Here is a 17259-nt window from a genome sequence, read left to right on the forward strand (position 1 = left end):
CAGATGCATGTTTCCTTTTGCTGACAGAAGAGCAGACACAGTTATGCTGCAATGACTCTATAAGAGCTTATTTAAAAATTCAAAATCCACAGGCTGTTATCCACAGTGTTTAAAAAAGGACACACATTGCTAAAAAAAAAAACAAAACCATCTAGCTGCTGAGAAGAAAACACACATTAAATAATTTTTAAAATGAAAAAGCAAAACTGATGTTGTGCAAAGTCTACTACAGTAACACTGCTGGCTACAAAGATGCCGTCTTCACTGTACACCCAACATGGGTTAACTTGGGTGATGTGTGAACTGAAAAGGGATTCAGCACAAGCAAGCAACCCCTTTTCACAATACATGACTTCAGGATCAGAACAGACTGTTCATTCCCCAAAGCAGAAAAAAAAAATTGCAGAGGGACACAAATTCCCACACTGCTTGCGGCGCAACTCTGACAGAAATATCCTTCCACTGTTTTCTTTCTACCAAGTGCCAATTCACAAGAACAATTTTGGAAACACAATCCAGCCTATTGCCATTTAACTCCACATTACCAAGTATGCGGGTTTTTCGTTTGTTTTTAACAGTGAGACTGGATTCTCTTTCTCTATTTTTTCCCCTCCTAGCATTCAGCAATTAATCATTTCCGTTAAAAGATTAATTTAACTCTGGGGAGAATGAAATGTGACTTCATAGGCTTCTACTCTGATGCAAGAAACAAACTGTACATTTTCAAAATAATCACTACTAGTAGAAAACTTTATTACACAGTCAGAGAACTCTGCCACAAACTGGTAGGTAGTTTGTTTCTCTTTAAAAAGGAGTATTCACGGTGGAATCTGCAAGCTTATTTATGGCCACTAAACCACAACGTCAATGAAACATTTACTATTTTTCCACAGACTTCAAAGTTCTGATATCTTAGAGTTATATTTTGGATAATGTTTACTTGCTTTACAAAGACCATGTTTTGGAAGGTTAAATGAAGACTAATCATCCAGGAAATGTTATCTAGGTGATGTCAAGGAAACCCAAACAACGCAAGAATCAAAGTTTTTATGCATAAAACACATGTATAAAGCATGTTTCCCTTTTTACAATCACATTATTTTTCGAAGTAATTTCAGTGACCAAGAATTATTCCTGTCAAGGATATAAGTTTGACAGTCCCATACCTTTTTTCTCTTTGTATTATCCCACCTAATAAATTACTTGTCCAACCATCAAAAGAGCTTCTGTACGTAAGGTCTACTTTAGGCTACATTGTCAATACCACACAATGTCATATTTTGACCAAGACAGATAGTAAAATCAATTATTGCCAAATGAGATCATGAAAGCTTGAGATTGTGCCTCTATCATTTTAAAATATAGACTGTAAGTGATATTATGAAACACCATACACTGACAGTGGTCCCTAGCTGATTAACAGACACCCGGAGAAGTAAAACGTCTCCAAGAACTGTACCAAGATGTTGGGTTGTTGGTTTTTTTTTTTGTCATTCAACCTTCATCTGCAGGAGACAGAGGTGTAGGAACAAATGGGAAGAAAACACTCAGTTCTGAGCCAACAGTGCTTTCAGTTTTGTCTTTCACACGCACCCCAAGCACCTGGAACATGTGAACTATGCTCTAACCAGGAATTAGGTAACAGCGCACCAAAAGCATTCTTAGTGTGTCAGTGCCCGCTCACAGGGAATGTGGCTCCCATACAGTACTACAGTTTGCAAGCTTAATGCTACTTCAAACTTGCATTTGTTATGTTTCATATACTTGTAGGTCTGAGAGAATTAACATTGCTCCAGGCTCAGTGTGCCTGGGACAGGCTTCCATTGAGAACTCCTGGTACAGTCCAAACAACATCATCTCTAGAGTGTGCAGCACCTCTTTTACCCAGTTCATACATAGTTTTTGATACAACTCTTAAATACCAGTTTACTTGCTTTCTTAAGAATACCTAAAAAGGTGAGTTATTTTCAAAATTAGTACAAAGTTAAAAGAAACTCAAACAAGCTACAATCTATTTAACTCAAGCACAGCACCGCCAGAAGTTTCACACACACTATTTGGTGTTTCATTGTTGTTTTTCCTTTCACTCTTTAAGGCAGTGGTTTCCACAGGTCAGTTCAGAGGATATAACAAAGCATGGTCCATGGCAATTCATGTTGCAATTCCATTTTTCATTCGGGGGACCCTAATCCCCAGCCATTACTTGTTTTGTTCAGGGCTCCAGAGTTCAGGAGATCGGCCTGACAGGCTCCCTTCTGGCACAGAATGCAGCTGGCACATTTTCTGTCAGGACCTCATTCTCATTTATGAGATGGTTCAAACTGTTCTTTTTTTTTTCTGTTGTGTTTTGAATTAGCCTGCTATTCAAAGGTCATCAAGTTGGCAGGAACCTGAAAACAAAAATACAAATAGCTGATGTTACTTAGGTAGCAGCTGCTTACGTCCTAATGTTTCACAAACCTTCAACCTGCTCAAATACACATCCTAATGCTCATTCTGTCAAAAAAAAAAAAGGGGGGGGGGGGGGGGGGGAGAAAGCTGGGAATGCAACCATCATTAATACAGTCAGTACAAAACTCTAGAAGCATACTTACAGCTGTAGAAAATGCAGGAATCACAAAAATACTAAACCACTAAACTGTTTACAACTTTCTTACATGGCCTTAGATCTTATTAACGCTGATGAAATTTAAGATTTTGAGTTGTTGACAAAACAACTTTAACATGATAAATCTCAGGACTGAGCTACACAAGCAGAACCTTCTCACTTGAGTCCCACGAGCTAGGAAATACTTGGCACAGGTCAGTGACTGATGTAGGCCCTCCAGCATTTTTAGGGCTAATTTACAAACACAAGGCATAAACACTTGGCTGGTCTTTTCCCACAGGAAGCCTGAACGTGCGATGCAGACATCACTCCCTTTCATGAATATTAAAGGTAGCCTGCATTACACAGCTTAAGCCCCCAATTTCTCCTTATCGGGAATTTGCCTGAAAGCAATAAATGCTGTTTACTCAGGGCACTAAAGAGCCACTGCATTCCCGATGACTGTCAATAAATGCACAGTCTGGTCAGGTTTGAAGCAGATTATTTCTTGCATTGCATTTACCTGCAGAAGCAGAAATGATAACTGAGTTAAAACTACACCATTAAAAATTATTACATACAATTAAAAATCATGTACAATAAAATAGTTCCCAATATTCTTCAATTTGGTAGATGTCCATGCTCTTGTCTTACACAGCCATACCCTCAATAAGAAAAGATCTGTTTTAAATAGATCTGTAAGGCTCCTCTCTAGGAAAAGCACAGCTCAGGGGTAAAATCAAGATCAAGAGAAATAATTTAAAGGATTTTTTTTTTCCAAAAGGTTTTTTGAACACTAAGTTTTTGCTTATTAACCAATCTTTATTGCCTAATGCTTGCAGGAAGATCTGCTTCTTCTGTGGGAGACTCATTACGAGTAGCTAATGCTGCAAGAATGCTTGCTGTACAACCGCATACAGACATACCAGAAAACAAAGTATGCAACATATAACAGTAACTGAGGCTGTTGGTCTTTTACAGCTAGTTCTGGTTTTGTTTTTTTTTTTCCCATGACTCTTGTCTTTTTTTCCCCCCCTTTTAAAACCTCCATCATGTTCTCCCCAGGCCCCAAAGGCCCCAAGTCTTGCCACTTTTGTATAAGCCATGAGCAGAATGCTTTAGACGAGTTTGCATTGAATAGAATTGTTAAGCCTTACTGAATAAAAGTTGTCACCAGAAGGCAGTTTTGGAGCCTGTCTGGCAGTCACCACACTCTTGCAAACTGCCTGCCACTACTGGCTACTATTTCCACCTTCTCCAGCCAGGAACACAATTTTCACTCCTTTGCACTGTCTCAGACATTTCTGCAGCCCTCCTTATTCCTTAGACTTGTGTCAGAGCCGAACAAGAATACACAGAAGGATTTGGAAAGGTCTTTAGTTCCCCCTTATTCTTAAGCATAGCCATGTAGAAGCAGAAAAGTTCAGCAGTGCTTCAGGAACCCAACAGAAAGAAAGGAATTTGAAGAAAAGAGCGTTAACTTAAAGATGCACTTACGCTGATGAAAAAGTCACTATCAATATATATGTGAACAGAATTTAACAGGGCTTGAAGAGTAGTCCTTTCTTCTTTTTTGATTCAAAGAGAATTCAATTTTTGTTTCCAAAGTCTTTTAAATATACTCAGAACATAAATAATTTTTATGTTTTAGTAATACACACAGTCAGCATAACTATGGGACTGCCATCTGTAAACGGGCAGTGACAAAAATACTGTGTCAGAGACTGAGATCTGTCAGTATTTCTTCCATTTCCCAACTTTCCAAATTGCTCTATGGTAGCCTCAAGACTTTTCTTCATCACAACAGAAGCTCTGAGGATTCATTTTCAAGGAGACAAACACAAAAGCTAAGCCAAGTCAATAAGCAGGTGAAATCAATGTCCAGACCGGACCGAGAAGATTGCTGTTCATGTGAAGCAATCAATTACAGCTTGGCCCTTTGGAAGCTCAGTCAGATCTGAGCTTTTAACAGCTGTTATTTCTTTGTCAACATCTTGTTCTCACCTGTTGTCTGTTGCTTTGGCAGGCAGCACTCAGGTGTTTAAACCAGAGCATCGCATTCATTCTATTTCCAGCTTGAAATTTGTATGAATTTCCTAAGTGAGAAAGATAAGGGGAAAAAAAAACAACTTAGGAAACACAACAAATACTGCATTTGAATCTCGTCTACAGTCAAAGAACTAAATTTGAACACTATGAAAACATGTAATAGCAAAAGGTTCTTGCAGCTTTACACCTTGACTGCCATACATGGAGCAGCTTAAACAACTGTTTGACGTAGTGCAAGAAGTCATAGCTTGTCTGTATTCCTTGTGCACACTGTAGATTTCAACTAACACCAGTGTCAGCCAGAAAAACAACAAAACGTTTCTCAGAATTATGTAACAAAGACACACTTTTGTTCAGTGCCATTATTTCAACTTGGTATATCATCACATTATTTTTATTAAGTGCAGGACAGCGCAGAAATGCGCTCCAGAAAGCTTCATTTGACAATCTTTGAAAATTATTCCCAAATACATTGAGATGACTATTATTTTCAGTATCTCATATCAGACAGTGCTTACCTGAATTCAGAAAGGCCAAATATTACAAAAGCTTTTCACATTGCTGCTGCGAGTTTAAGCTGATAACCTTAAACTAGAACGGACACTCAGAAATAAAATGTACTCAGACTGAAGGTAAATAAAATGAGGAATGTCAAACTCCTTTATCACAACTGCTCGTAATAATGCTCCTTTGAGCACAGTTATAGAGAAATAACTTTTTATTCAGTTTAAACTGAAACCAGGGCACTCACTATGATGGAATAAAGGAATTTTTTTTTCCCTTTTTTTTTTTTCCCCCCTCTGGCTTCTCAGTGCAAAATAGTGAATTTTACTGTTTTTCCTGGCAATGGCACTGCATTTGAATAGCTGTTTTGTTTTGTGGTTTGTTTTTCATTTGGAGGGGAGAGGGGCCTGGTCAAGCATCTGGTGCTAGTGGAATAGCAAACTCTTTTCATAGCTACTTACATTTTCATGTACGTGAAAATGTCTCTGAAAAACTAAACTAAATACAGTTTGAAAGAATGAAGATGGATACTTAAAAACACAAGTTGTTACTTTGGACACTACTTAGAACACAATGAAGACTAAGGTACACAGGTGAACCTCAGCAATATCGGCGTTTGTTCTTGGAACCACTGTGCTCGTGGTGTGAGTGCTGCCTACCTTTCTCAGAATCTGTCAATAAGAAGAGATCTGGATGTTCAGGGTCGTCTGCCATCATCACCATCCAGCCCACGACTGACACATTCTTGCTCGGGGTGGATTTGAACTGAAAATACAAGCAGAGATGTAAAATAGCATAACGCCTTAGCCAGACTGACCAACTTCATAGAAGAAGCATTCAGAAGAATACTTCCTCTCAGTGTCACTGTTGTAGACAAAAGACTATCATCAGAGGAAGCCCAGCACTTTAAATAAATTTAATTTTACATGGAATTCATGAAAACAGAACTTACCACAGCAAACTAAATTCAAAGGATATTTTAAGGAATATCACAATCCATCAAACCAGGTACCCAATATCTAAACCACACTGTATGAATACCACAACATTCCTCATCGTCTTTCTGCTTCTGTGTGAATATACCATCATTAAAAAATGCACTAAAAATGCAAAGTTAATCCCCTCCACTGTTAATAAAGAAAAATGTAACTACTCAGTGCAACAACTATTCAAAGTGAGCACGTATATTCCAGTAAATAAGTCATTTTTATTGACAAGATATCCAGAATGATGCGTTTTTCCTGCCTAAGTTATCACCCAAACATTGACATAGTTTGTACCTCCCTATTTAAGCACAATAACTATCTCTCCTACGCTACTCCCTCTCTTTACAACTTCTTTATTCTGCTCTCCTTTTCACCCAACTGGGCAATATTATTTTCTACTTCTCAGTTCCAGGCAACCTGCCCATTAAATCCCACCTTGGCCATTTTTAGCTTCTTTCTTCCTGGTCTTCTTGTTATTAGTAGACCCTCACAATTCACTTCCCATGGCTTGCTCAGATGCTCCTTCTCTCTTCAATATCTATAAGTCATTCAGTTTCCCTCAAGCCTTCAGTTGACAGATCTCCTCCTCCTACATTCATGTGCCCACCACAGATGTTGCAGTAAGTCCTTGCACTTCTCCCCTCTGCAATACTTAATCTCTCCACTGTGCCCATAAGGTCCAACTCTACTCTATGCAGTTTGCTACCAGATGCATCTTTGTTCTGGCCTTGTGAAATCCCTGTTCTAACCTCTTTATTAGCAAAGTAATTTGGTCATCTCTTCAATTACAGGTATTTTCAGAAGCCATACAGCTAAAATTATTTCAAGGATATTTTCAGTTACTAAAATGAATTTATAATTCTAGAATACTTTTCATATTAATGTCTCATAGCAGACTTACAGCATTAAGCATCAAATCTCTTTTGTATCATTTTAGAAATAATACTGTTTAACTATTACAAATCCAGCAAAAAAGGAACATTAGCAAAAGTAATCATTTCTGCTGATTAGTTTGAGAGTATCACACTCACTATAATGTCTAGTTATGCTCACCTACCTGGGACTTGTCCAACACCCTACATTTTAAACCTCAATTTAAAACCACAGTTTAAAAAACATTAGAACTTCAAATGAACAAATGTTAGGTCAATACTTGAAACATGAAAAGTATTTCAACCAAGTACAAAATAATTTAAGAGTCTGCCCTCTATCTTCCAAACACAGCATTTATGTACTCTCATCATTATGTTGCCATAGTGACACTTGCAGGAACCATTCCATAACAAGCTCCTATCAGTCATGTTCAGCTCAACTATTTAAACATCAGTGGAAACAACACTTGGAAACTTTGAACGGATGCTTGAACAGATAGCTTAAGTGTAAAAGGGGTAAAGACTGTTCTTCCAAGAGACTTGCCTGCTACACTTCACATGGATGGCTTCTTTTGATACCACTGTGGTACCTAAAACTGTGGGAAAAGATCATTCCTTAGAAAATCTGTAGAACCACATATACTGAAGTTTTAAGTCATTCTACTGCTTCTGGGAGATAGATGTGTTTGGTAACAGCTCATGAGATTAAGAAGTAAATTACATAGCTGTATCATTACACATGCAGCTGGATAATTTCTTTCCATATACATTCAGAACTTATGGACTCAAGACACTGCCCTGAAAAATAAGATGACAACTTACACTAAAAAGGGATTTGCAAAAGCAAACTTCAAGTAGTCTTACAAAGCATTAGCAGGTTAGTTTCACCTAAGTGGAAATCTGTGCCACTAACAACTAACTGCATCCATTTCTAGAGGGCCACGTGAAATGACACATTTGCTCCATCCTTTCTCAGTCGTATGTTTCAATAGGCCTGCAATATGAAAAAGATCACATGCCTGAAACTGCCAGAGCTTGCTTCTTTCATTCTCACTGCCATCTCAAGAGTGCTCAGCACTTTCAAAACAGTAAGTTAATCACAATGCCTCTCTGGAAAGTAAAAAGCTCCACACAAGGAAAGCATTTCCTGCTAGCATCAATCCATCATCACGTGAAGCACACGTCAGTTTCCCATTCCTTCGCACTGCTGGCTTTGTATTGCATGTTTACATAGCTCCCCCAAGGCAGTTCATTCTCCACTGATGCATGGAGCCACGCTAACAGCAAGTTTGCTTTGTTAATGTGAAGGGAATGAAAGCTTCATTGTGATTTAATGTTCATGGTCCTTCAGCTTTTTTTTTTAATACACGCCACTGGAACAAAACTCTTATGATAAGCACAGAAAATCACAGCTCTAGTGTAAGGCTTCACAGAACTAGATGTGCTGCTGTAGTTCTGCCCAGAAGTATTTTGACTTAAATCTTCAAATGAAAAATTCAATCTCCTGTTGAGCTGATATTCAAATCACTCCCTTAGCCTCTAAGAAGCAAATAACAGTTTTTCCAAAGTGCCAATAAACAGGCATAATCCTGAATACAAAATGCAGGGGAAGGCTTGGAATGAACAGCAGTTCATTCTTGAGTGAAGGCTGAGAAAGTCTCTGTTGCTTTTCCAAACACCTACAAACATGGAAAAATCTCTCATGCATGCTATATTGTCACAGAAACTGGCAAGCTTTTTCCATCTCAATCATTATTAACAGCCTTTGATGGATGTACTCCCATTTCTCCAGGAGAATACTTTCTTTAATACTAATTTTAAGTTGTCTATTTTTACAGTTGTCCTCTTCTAAAGCTGTGCGACTACTGGTTTGATCACAGATTTGTCTTTGCTGCTACCACTAAGCTTTCAGCTTCTTACAAACATTCCTCTGAGCTTCTCCTGTACCTCATCCTCTGGGCTCTGAAGCCCAAATGTTCAGTATGGACAGTTTTCCAATACTGTAGCAACAACTGAAACCTCCTCCTTCTTTAAAATACAAAGGTCATTATATTTATTAGTCTGTCTTAGAAGATGCAACACAAGAAAATTTGTCTCATCCAGATATCTACAGTATCCTTTAGAGTAGATGCATATCTACAGCACGCTGGAATACTCTTTTGCCTTTGACCACAGAAGTGAGAACAACGGCCTTCCCTGTGTTTAAAAGGAAGGTGATTTCTTGCCCATTTTGCAAGATCACATGCCATTTTTATGAGGTAATTTTCCAAAGAGGTTGGCTACTTTAAGCTTGGAACTGCTCTCACTGTCAGTGCATTCCGAGTTCTCAGTCTCAGTTGCCTAAGGCAATAGCAGCAGGATAGTCAAAAGCATGCCTGTAATCAAGACATATGTGCCACGAGAGCTCCAGCCAGGAGCTTTCATATAGCAGACTAACTATTGTTTGTTTCCAGCATTCCCTTCCACATCACCAAACCCTGGGTGAGGAAGTTGCAAGGACAGATGTTTACATGACAATGGTAAATGTCTAGAATATTTTAGCTAGGTAAATCTCAGTGTATCAATCTTAGAAAAAGAAACCTGCTTCCAAGTAGACAGCATCATTCCTTTAGTCCATTTAATATGGACAGCTAGAAAACTCTACCCAGATCTAGCCTCCAAGCTCTAATTTGCAGAATGGATCTCTGGGGAATATAAGCGGACAGAATTTGCATAGTGAGCACGTAATGATACACCAACTATCTACACAGCTGGTGGAACATCTACAATTTATTCTACTTCAATTAAATCTGCTTTCTGAAATTGTAGACAAATGAGAACAGGGGCGCGACACTTGAGAAATCCTCTTCATAGACTTCAGAACAAAAGCTGAGCCTCTGTACAATTACCCTCAAGTGAAACTGATATTCCAGCCACCGAAAGCTGTACCAGAAGTGCAACATGAGTAAATCAGCTGAACAAAGTTCTGACCAAATATGATCAGGCTGTTTAATAAACTGCAGCCTCTCCCCCTCCTTTGCCAACCTCCTACAGGAGTTATTAGGTAAGCTTTCACCTTCATTTCACCATAAAGAGCTATAAATAAGCTCTTGAGTACATGTGCACCTACTGTGAATGATTTGTTTAAAATAAATGACAGCCCAAACTGTAGCTGATAGGTATTACATTATTTTAATCATCCCTGCACCTGAGCAAGCAAATCCTGACCTAGACTTCCCAACATGCTTTGCATCTGTGAACAGAACAAGTTGTGTTCACTGCCCTCAACAGCTAAAAGCAAGACATCAGTTGTGCACAAACTCAAGGCAGTACTGGACAATTCAGTCCAATTCCACAGAAACAACCAATGAAATAAATACATAATTAAACATATAATTAAGACCAAGCCAACATGCTCTAGCAGCCATTTCTCTCTGCTACCACTACACTCCATCACCTAGGGACCCGATACTGCTCAAACTCAGCTCAGTGCTCACAGCAGTCAGAAGCATGCCAGCATTATCATTTTGTGTATGTCCTAGCCTCAGTCTGTAAGTTTGGTCTGCTAGCTCATCCTCTGGCAAATAAATAGGGGAAGAAAAGAATGTGAGATGTTTAATTCTTAGACACTACACTCGGTTTGTAGCAGCTTAGTTGTTGTACGTATTGCAACAAATCAGTGCTTTTGGAGATAGCAGTCAGCTCAACAGGTTCAGAAAATAATTTTTGAAAGAGCACTCTAAATGGGCATTAAATGGATATGACCACACTCCAAGACAAAAGATTCCTGCAGTAATAGATTAGATATTGACCTTGAATTAAAAAAAAATATATATCTTTTTTTCCACGTTTGCTGTCTTTTTACTTCATTTACTCTTCCTAAAGAAAGGGCAAAGCGATCTACGTTATTAAAATTGTTACTCTGAAAAAGTGGATAAACAGATGGACTACATAAACATTCAACACCTTGACTTTCCCAACACCACCACTACCAGCTAAACAATTCTTCCAAGCTCTCTAAACCTGCTTGCCATTTAGATTGTTTTAAAATATTTATATACAATCTCAAAATAACTTCTGATTGAATAGGTACAAGTACGGTACAACTCTTCCATCATTCGGTATTTTAACAGACAGTGGACAGGAGAGACTTACAAGATGCATGCTCTGTTCTTGAAAGAAAACAAAATGTAATTCTGGCATAGGGCCTAAAGGCATCACATCATTAACAAGAGCGCAAAGTCTGACATGACAAAGATTTCCATTTCTTTGTGTTTTCAGAACGGCTAGCAATTAATTGTTAGTGACATTATGCCGGCATAAGTTTTCTCTCAGTTCTTGCTTTTGCATTTGCTTTAGTAATTCACATTTCTGCTCACAATAGTTTACAACTCTGCACTTTGCAACTAGCTTTATTTTTAATGAAACAGTCTTTCCATATGTTTTTCACTGATAGCAGAGGTAAATGCATTCATACAGATGCACTTTTCTGAAGATGCTCTGGAGACAAAATGCTTGGCTCACAGGACTTTGGACATACCAGCACTGCCATACTTAAATAACAAATTAGGGAGGATATGTTTAGCTTTCGACTAAGCAATCAAAAGTAGTACGGGTGCGGCAGTTGATATGGCAAAGAAACCTTTCCACCAATAATTAGCTAATATTAAATTACTTTCAATATTAGAAGACTGCTTCTTAATTATTTGCTTCCAGTAGAAGTGGAAAACACTCAACTGCTTTGTAGATTAAGACAATACATGATACAAACTTTCCAAATGGAACAGAAAACTCAAATATTCAGGAGCTTCCAAGTCAAAAACGTTAAGCTTCAAATCTTTGCCCTCTGAGCATAAACACGTTAGGATTAAATCCCTGTATTTTGTACCAAAAAGAAAAAAGACAGTCCCCCTTCTAGGATCCTGCAGCACATCTCAGTTTCTAAAATTACATAAACTTTATGCAAAGCAAATGTTCTTCAGTGACAGTTGTCATAAATTAAACTGAAACACTGGCCAAGGCAACTATAAGTAATGGTTCCAAGCAGCGAACGAACTTGGAAAAAGACTCAAGTATCTCAAATTTTATCCAGTTTCCTAGCAGAATCTCTGGCTCATCCTCTTCCATTATAATTAACCAATGAAAACAGAAGTGAACTATGCACATCATGACATCCCTGGAACAGCAACAGAAAATTCATTTTATTACTTTCCCATTTAAGCGAAGTATTTCTAGATTCTTTCAAATGAAGCTGCAGCAGACGAAAGGAAAGCCAGCATCATGTGATGTGCTAGCTCTTTGTGCAATGTATGAAGTGTTTTGTAGTCACCTGCAGTTCATGAGATGAGATGGAAAAAGAAAGTAGTCTCATTTTACCACATGAGTGAAATCAGTAGAAATGGATGTGTGTTTAATGCCGTATCTAAAGATTTCTCAGTGACTTTTTGGTTTTCAAGTAGCAAACTCTCGCAAGATTCAGAAATCATCAGGAGATATGACTTCTACCTTAAAAAGGCAGGCAGACCCCATGACACACTTTCCATCTTTACAGATGTACAAATTCATGGCATATGCAAAGCAGATGTTCCTGTTGTAGCACATAAGCATGTATGATACCTTTAGTAGGGCATATCGGTACGAGGTGAACCGATTGACTGGAACACAGGATAGCAGTCATTAGAAATCATATTAAAAACTCATCTCTAGGTTTACATCAGGAAATCATATTCTAATGTCGTTAAATGATACTGAAATATGTCTGTTTTACATACATGTTTTCTCTCTGTGGCCTTCAGAGATTTTGCAGCATAGTAAAAGAGTTGGGTTCCACACAACGCTACCCAGTACTTTGTCCAAGATGCTACCTAGGGAGAACGGGCAAAAAACAAGCATAATATACAAAAGAAATGTTAAAGTATGCTTAAGTATGCTTGCTCCTTTCCTTTTTCATTTTATGCATAGCCAGAAAGCATACTCCTTTGACATGAATACCTATTTTGGTTTGTAATTAATCAGACAATTGCAGTGCAATCACTTAAGAGAGTTATTACCTACCGATAAGCTGTTCAGGAAGATGAAACATGTTCATCACCTTTAAAGTTATCAGTATTTGTATAAAATTTTAAGCTGCATTACACTTCTCTTCCACTTCCTACATAATGGGCGTATCCTCATAAGCTGAATATCCACCAAACAGAAGAATGCAAAATCTAGCAGTTGACCCTAACATTTATCGGCAAGGCAAAGGAGAACTCAGACACTTACATCAATTGCATGCTTGCCATTTATTTTACTTACAATTGAGCAAAGGAAGAAACTGAGAAAGTGCGGGTTTTCTTTCTCTTATAAGTAAATGAACAAACAAATAAATAAATAAATCTTACTGTGGGTTTTTTGCCTTCTTTCAACAAAGTCTTCCTCCTGAGAACGCCTTGAATAGTAACTGCTCCTGGATACAAATGAACAGCCAAATCTTCAGATTCTAGAGAGCTGAAAGGAGCATGTGAAAAAGTGTGTGAAAAGAATATATTTTTCCTAGTGAAGTTCCCCAGTCATTACCTCAAACTACTGCAAACATCTGTATTTTAATTTATAATTGCCAGCTTCTTATTTATTAGACTTCATTGTGGAAAAAGACTTTGGCTGTTACGTGGAATTGCTGCAATGGAATTTACACTCACAAGCAAAAGTGATCAGAAAAATTAGCCAAGCAGGTAGTCTTTAATTAAAAAAAGAATTAAAGCCTAGAACAACTCAAATTCAAGAGCAATTGATTTAACTGGCCAATGTTTGGAGTACTGTTGCTCTCTGTGTTAGAACATCTCCTTCAGACCTCGCAAGAAAGATTGACAGTTTTCTGTTGTTGTTGTTAGAAACACTGGAATCATTAGCACATCAGAAAACAAAGCAAAAGCTCAAACATGCACAATTTTAAAAATATCCAAGAGCAAGAACAGTGAGCAGGAGCAGTAATAAAGAGCAGAAACCCAAACCACAGCTTTAAGGTGTTTTAATGCATCTGGTGTGCTCCTCATCCTGATCTAACTCACATAGGATACAGGAGCAAAGGGCAAAAAACAAATGTCAGCTACAGCACTGAAAAATAAAACTTAGCTTTATTACAGTTATGAAGCTGACTGGAGCATAAAACATTTTCTACCAGAAAAATTCACAACAGGAATCATTTCAGTAAGTGTCAATCAGAGCAAACAACTCAATGCTGAAACCAGCAGCTTTCTGGAAAAGCCAAGAAGTCATGCAGCATCTGAAACTTGTTTTGAAGTAAGACAGCATTTGCTGCTTTATCCGTCTTGCACTTGCACTTATTCAAAGTGAATTGGAAATCCAGCAAGCCTTTTCATTGCAGCACCTACTGAGGATGAGGATGTGGAGACAATTTTGGACATTGATGGGAACATGAGTTCAACTCAGTGAGACAATGCTTGCTTCTCAACATGAAAAAAAAGGAAAGTTATCTGTCAGTTATTTCCCAATTACAGTGCCACACAGCTGCAGACAATGCTTAATTACTCAGAAGAATCAGTCATATCACTGTATCAGCTTTCAAAGAACACTGTATTTTATAGAATTGGGACCAAATTTCATGCGTTACTCTGTTTAACCATCTCACTTGTCTTGGGGAAAGGGAATTCAATACATAGCCACTAATAAAGAAAACATTCTGTGTGCTATAGCCATTAGCACAAGAAGGAACTTTGCTGTCTGCAGAACTACCAACACTACTACACAGTGGCACGCAGTTAAAAAGCTACCAATGGTAAAATACCTTTAAGCATGGATACAGAGACCCAGTGGTTCAGAATTGGGATTTGCAGACCAGAATGAGCAAAAGCCCTTATGATGACACAGATTAAGTCACAGAAGGAAAAAGTTTTAAGTTTGAAGAAAAAAGGTCTTTACCTTTATTTATTTGGACATGTAAGTTAAAAAGAGAACATCAGAAAACACCACTTAATTATTAAACCAAACCAAATCACCAACACCAGAGGGAAAGTTTGACACCTCTGTGTGCAGTGGGGATTGTACCTGCTGGCCTTCATGTGGCCTCGATAGCCATTTCGTGACACTCTTGTCCCCGGACCGAGAGAATGGTACAACCTGTTCCTGTTGGATTCCATTATAAATTGTATGTATTACATATACTTTTATTCACACAAACAGCACGACTGCTAAAACAGCTTAGTAATTTTCTTTTGTGTCCGTATCACAAAGCCAATTCTTCCACATAAAAACCAGGATAATTTTATTTACAAAAACACATGCAGAGGTAGATACCATGCCTTTTATTTGAATTGGTGTTCACTTTGTCAAAACTCATGATGCTGAGATGTTTGATCAGCACTGAAGGTGACCGTTGAGAGAAAAGCCTGTGTTTACAGCTTAGAAACTAAATCTCTATAAAGAAGGCATATTAATAAAACATTGATGTCTTAAAATTTTGACTAAGATGTTACTACAAAAAAGAACACATTTCTAATTCTATGAGTAGACACACACACACAGGCTGTTGGGTTGAAGGGAATCAAAAGCTCTACCAAAATATCTTGGGATTGACTGACAAGCACTGTTGTTCTTACAATACACTGAAGGAATCCAAGCAACATCTCAATTCTCCAATTCATATCAACATTCAGCTTTATGCACAGGCTCCACATTTTAGCACCTGTAATCTGATCTATCCTGTTATCTAGGATTTGTGTTGTAGGCCTCTGTTTTGAATACTGCTTTGCTTTACTGAAAGTTGATTTTCTGAACTGAGAATTTACTGAATTCCATCTAAATCAACAGAGAAACACGTCCACTTTTCTCCCACCTCCTATTTTCATCCATTTTTTTCAAATTGAACATATTATGCTGAAATCCAATTCTGCAGAAAGCAGGTGATTAAGAACACGAGTGAGAAGCTTACAAGCAATATCTCCTAGATAGTATAAACCTAACAAATAACCTATCACTTGTCAGAAACACCTTGCATTAACTGCAAAGGTGCATTTATATGGGCAGGGTGGTATGGGAATGGGAAGTCTAAAGAATTAACACTGTTGTGTTCCAATCCAGATTCAGAATAGCAGGCAAAAAAGCCCCTTACAAAAGAGATGCAGTAAAGGTACAAAGTATTAAATGAGAAAAATAATGATTTCATTGTTGTCGTGGCTTTCTTTTGAAACCACATGAAACATTTCTTCTGTTGAAAAAGGAATCACCAACATGGTACTAATGAATCACCAGCTGCAGATAAAAGATGTCTTAGAATGTATGAAATATTTTTTGTTTTTAAAGAGCATTCAAGATTTGGACAAATTAAGCAGTAACTAAGATGAAAGAAAACCTTTCTACTTCAACTAATTGAGTTGCATATATATGCATACAGCTATTTCACATGCAAATGAAGTAAGTTTTCTTCTTAACCTTACAATTCTTTTTTGCATAACAAGGAGGGCATCTCTCCTGGATTTGAACTATATAAGGTAAATCTACTCAGAAACACTCAGGTTGACAACTAATAAGAATGAAGTGGCATTTCACATACTATCCTTAAAATGATACACTGTCAAAACTGGAAATTAAGTTCTTTGGAGTAATTTTGATTAACTTTAAAGGGACGCTCCAATGCTGAAAGCTCTCTCAAGTTTCAAAATAAGTTTACTCTTAAAAATACAAAAAACCACCACAGAGACTCCAGTTCTCCTCCCTTCTGCATCTTCCAGTTAAAAATATCTGGAGGGCCAGAAAAAAAAGACAAGAGTATTTGGTATTCCATTCACTTCCTTCTGTCCCCGGGGAAACATACATCTCATTTCTTCCCTTTGGGCACATTATTTCTACTTTATTTCTACTGTTATGCTGATTTGAGCTCTGGTATCCAAAGATCCTATTTCTAAATGGGGAATATTGAATTCCCATTTGCATGGCGTAGGCACAGTCATTAGGAACACTGACTGCACCCCTGTTTGCCAGTACCTGTCAATTCCAGTCAACTAATGTTTATGCCTTGATGAATAATTCTTTTAAGAGTGGTAGCCAGACTGATAAAAATTGCAAAGATGTTCTTTCTAGTGATTGTACCATCTTAATATTTGCATTTCAGTTTATTATTTAAATTCACAACATACTTCAGCATCTTATAAACCAAAGAACAGATGCAAGGCTGTTGCATAGCCAGGAATTTCACATTTTCTGAATGTCTGTTAGGAAATCAATCCTTGCTGGAAGAGAAGGAGAGAACTTGTCATCAAAAACATGGAACTTCAAGTGCAGTTAC

The 17259-nt window shown here is 37.8% G+C and overlaps 1 protein-coding gene across 12 annotated transcripts in view; it reads right to left on the minus strand.

Moving 5' to 3' along the window:
• Positions 1-732: 732 nt before the first annotated feature.
• Positions 733-17259, minus strand: part of RALGPS2 (Ral GEF with PH domain and SH3 binding motif 2) — a 109637-nt gene continuing 93110 nt past the window's right edge. For 8 of the 12 annotated variants that reach the window (XM_052665851.1, XM_052665850.1, XM_052665847.1 and 5 more), the window contains 6 exons: positions 15024-15101; positions 13361-13466; positions 12749-12841; positions 5800-5905; positions 4592-4683; positions 733-2390 (listed from right to left, as the gene is read on the minus strand). In XM_052665851.1, the coding sequence (XP_052521811.1) occupies positions 2361-2390; positions 4592-4683; positions 5800-5905; positions 12749-12841; positions 13361-13466; positions 15024-15101 (505 nt within the window). In that variant the 3' untranslated portion in view covers positions 733-2360. The other 4 variants (XM_052665855.1, XM_052665857.1, XM_052665858.1 and 1 more) reach the window with 3 other exon arrangements.

This window comes from Tympanuchus pallidicinctus, unplaced genomic scaffold (assembly GCF_026119805.1).
Source record: "Tympanuchus pallidicinctus isolate F22 unplaced genomic scaffold, pur_lepc_1.0 scaffold7, whole genome shotgun sequence".
NCBI classification, from domain to species: Eukaryota; Metazoa; Chordata; class Aves; order Galliformes; family Phasianidae; genus Tympanuchus; species Tympanuchus pallidicinctus.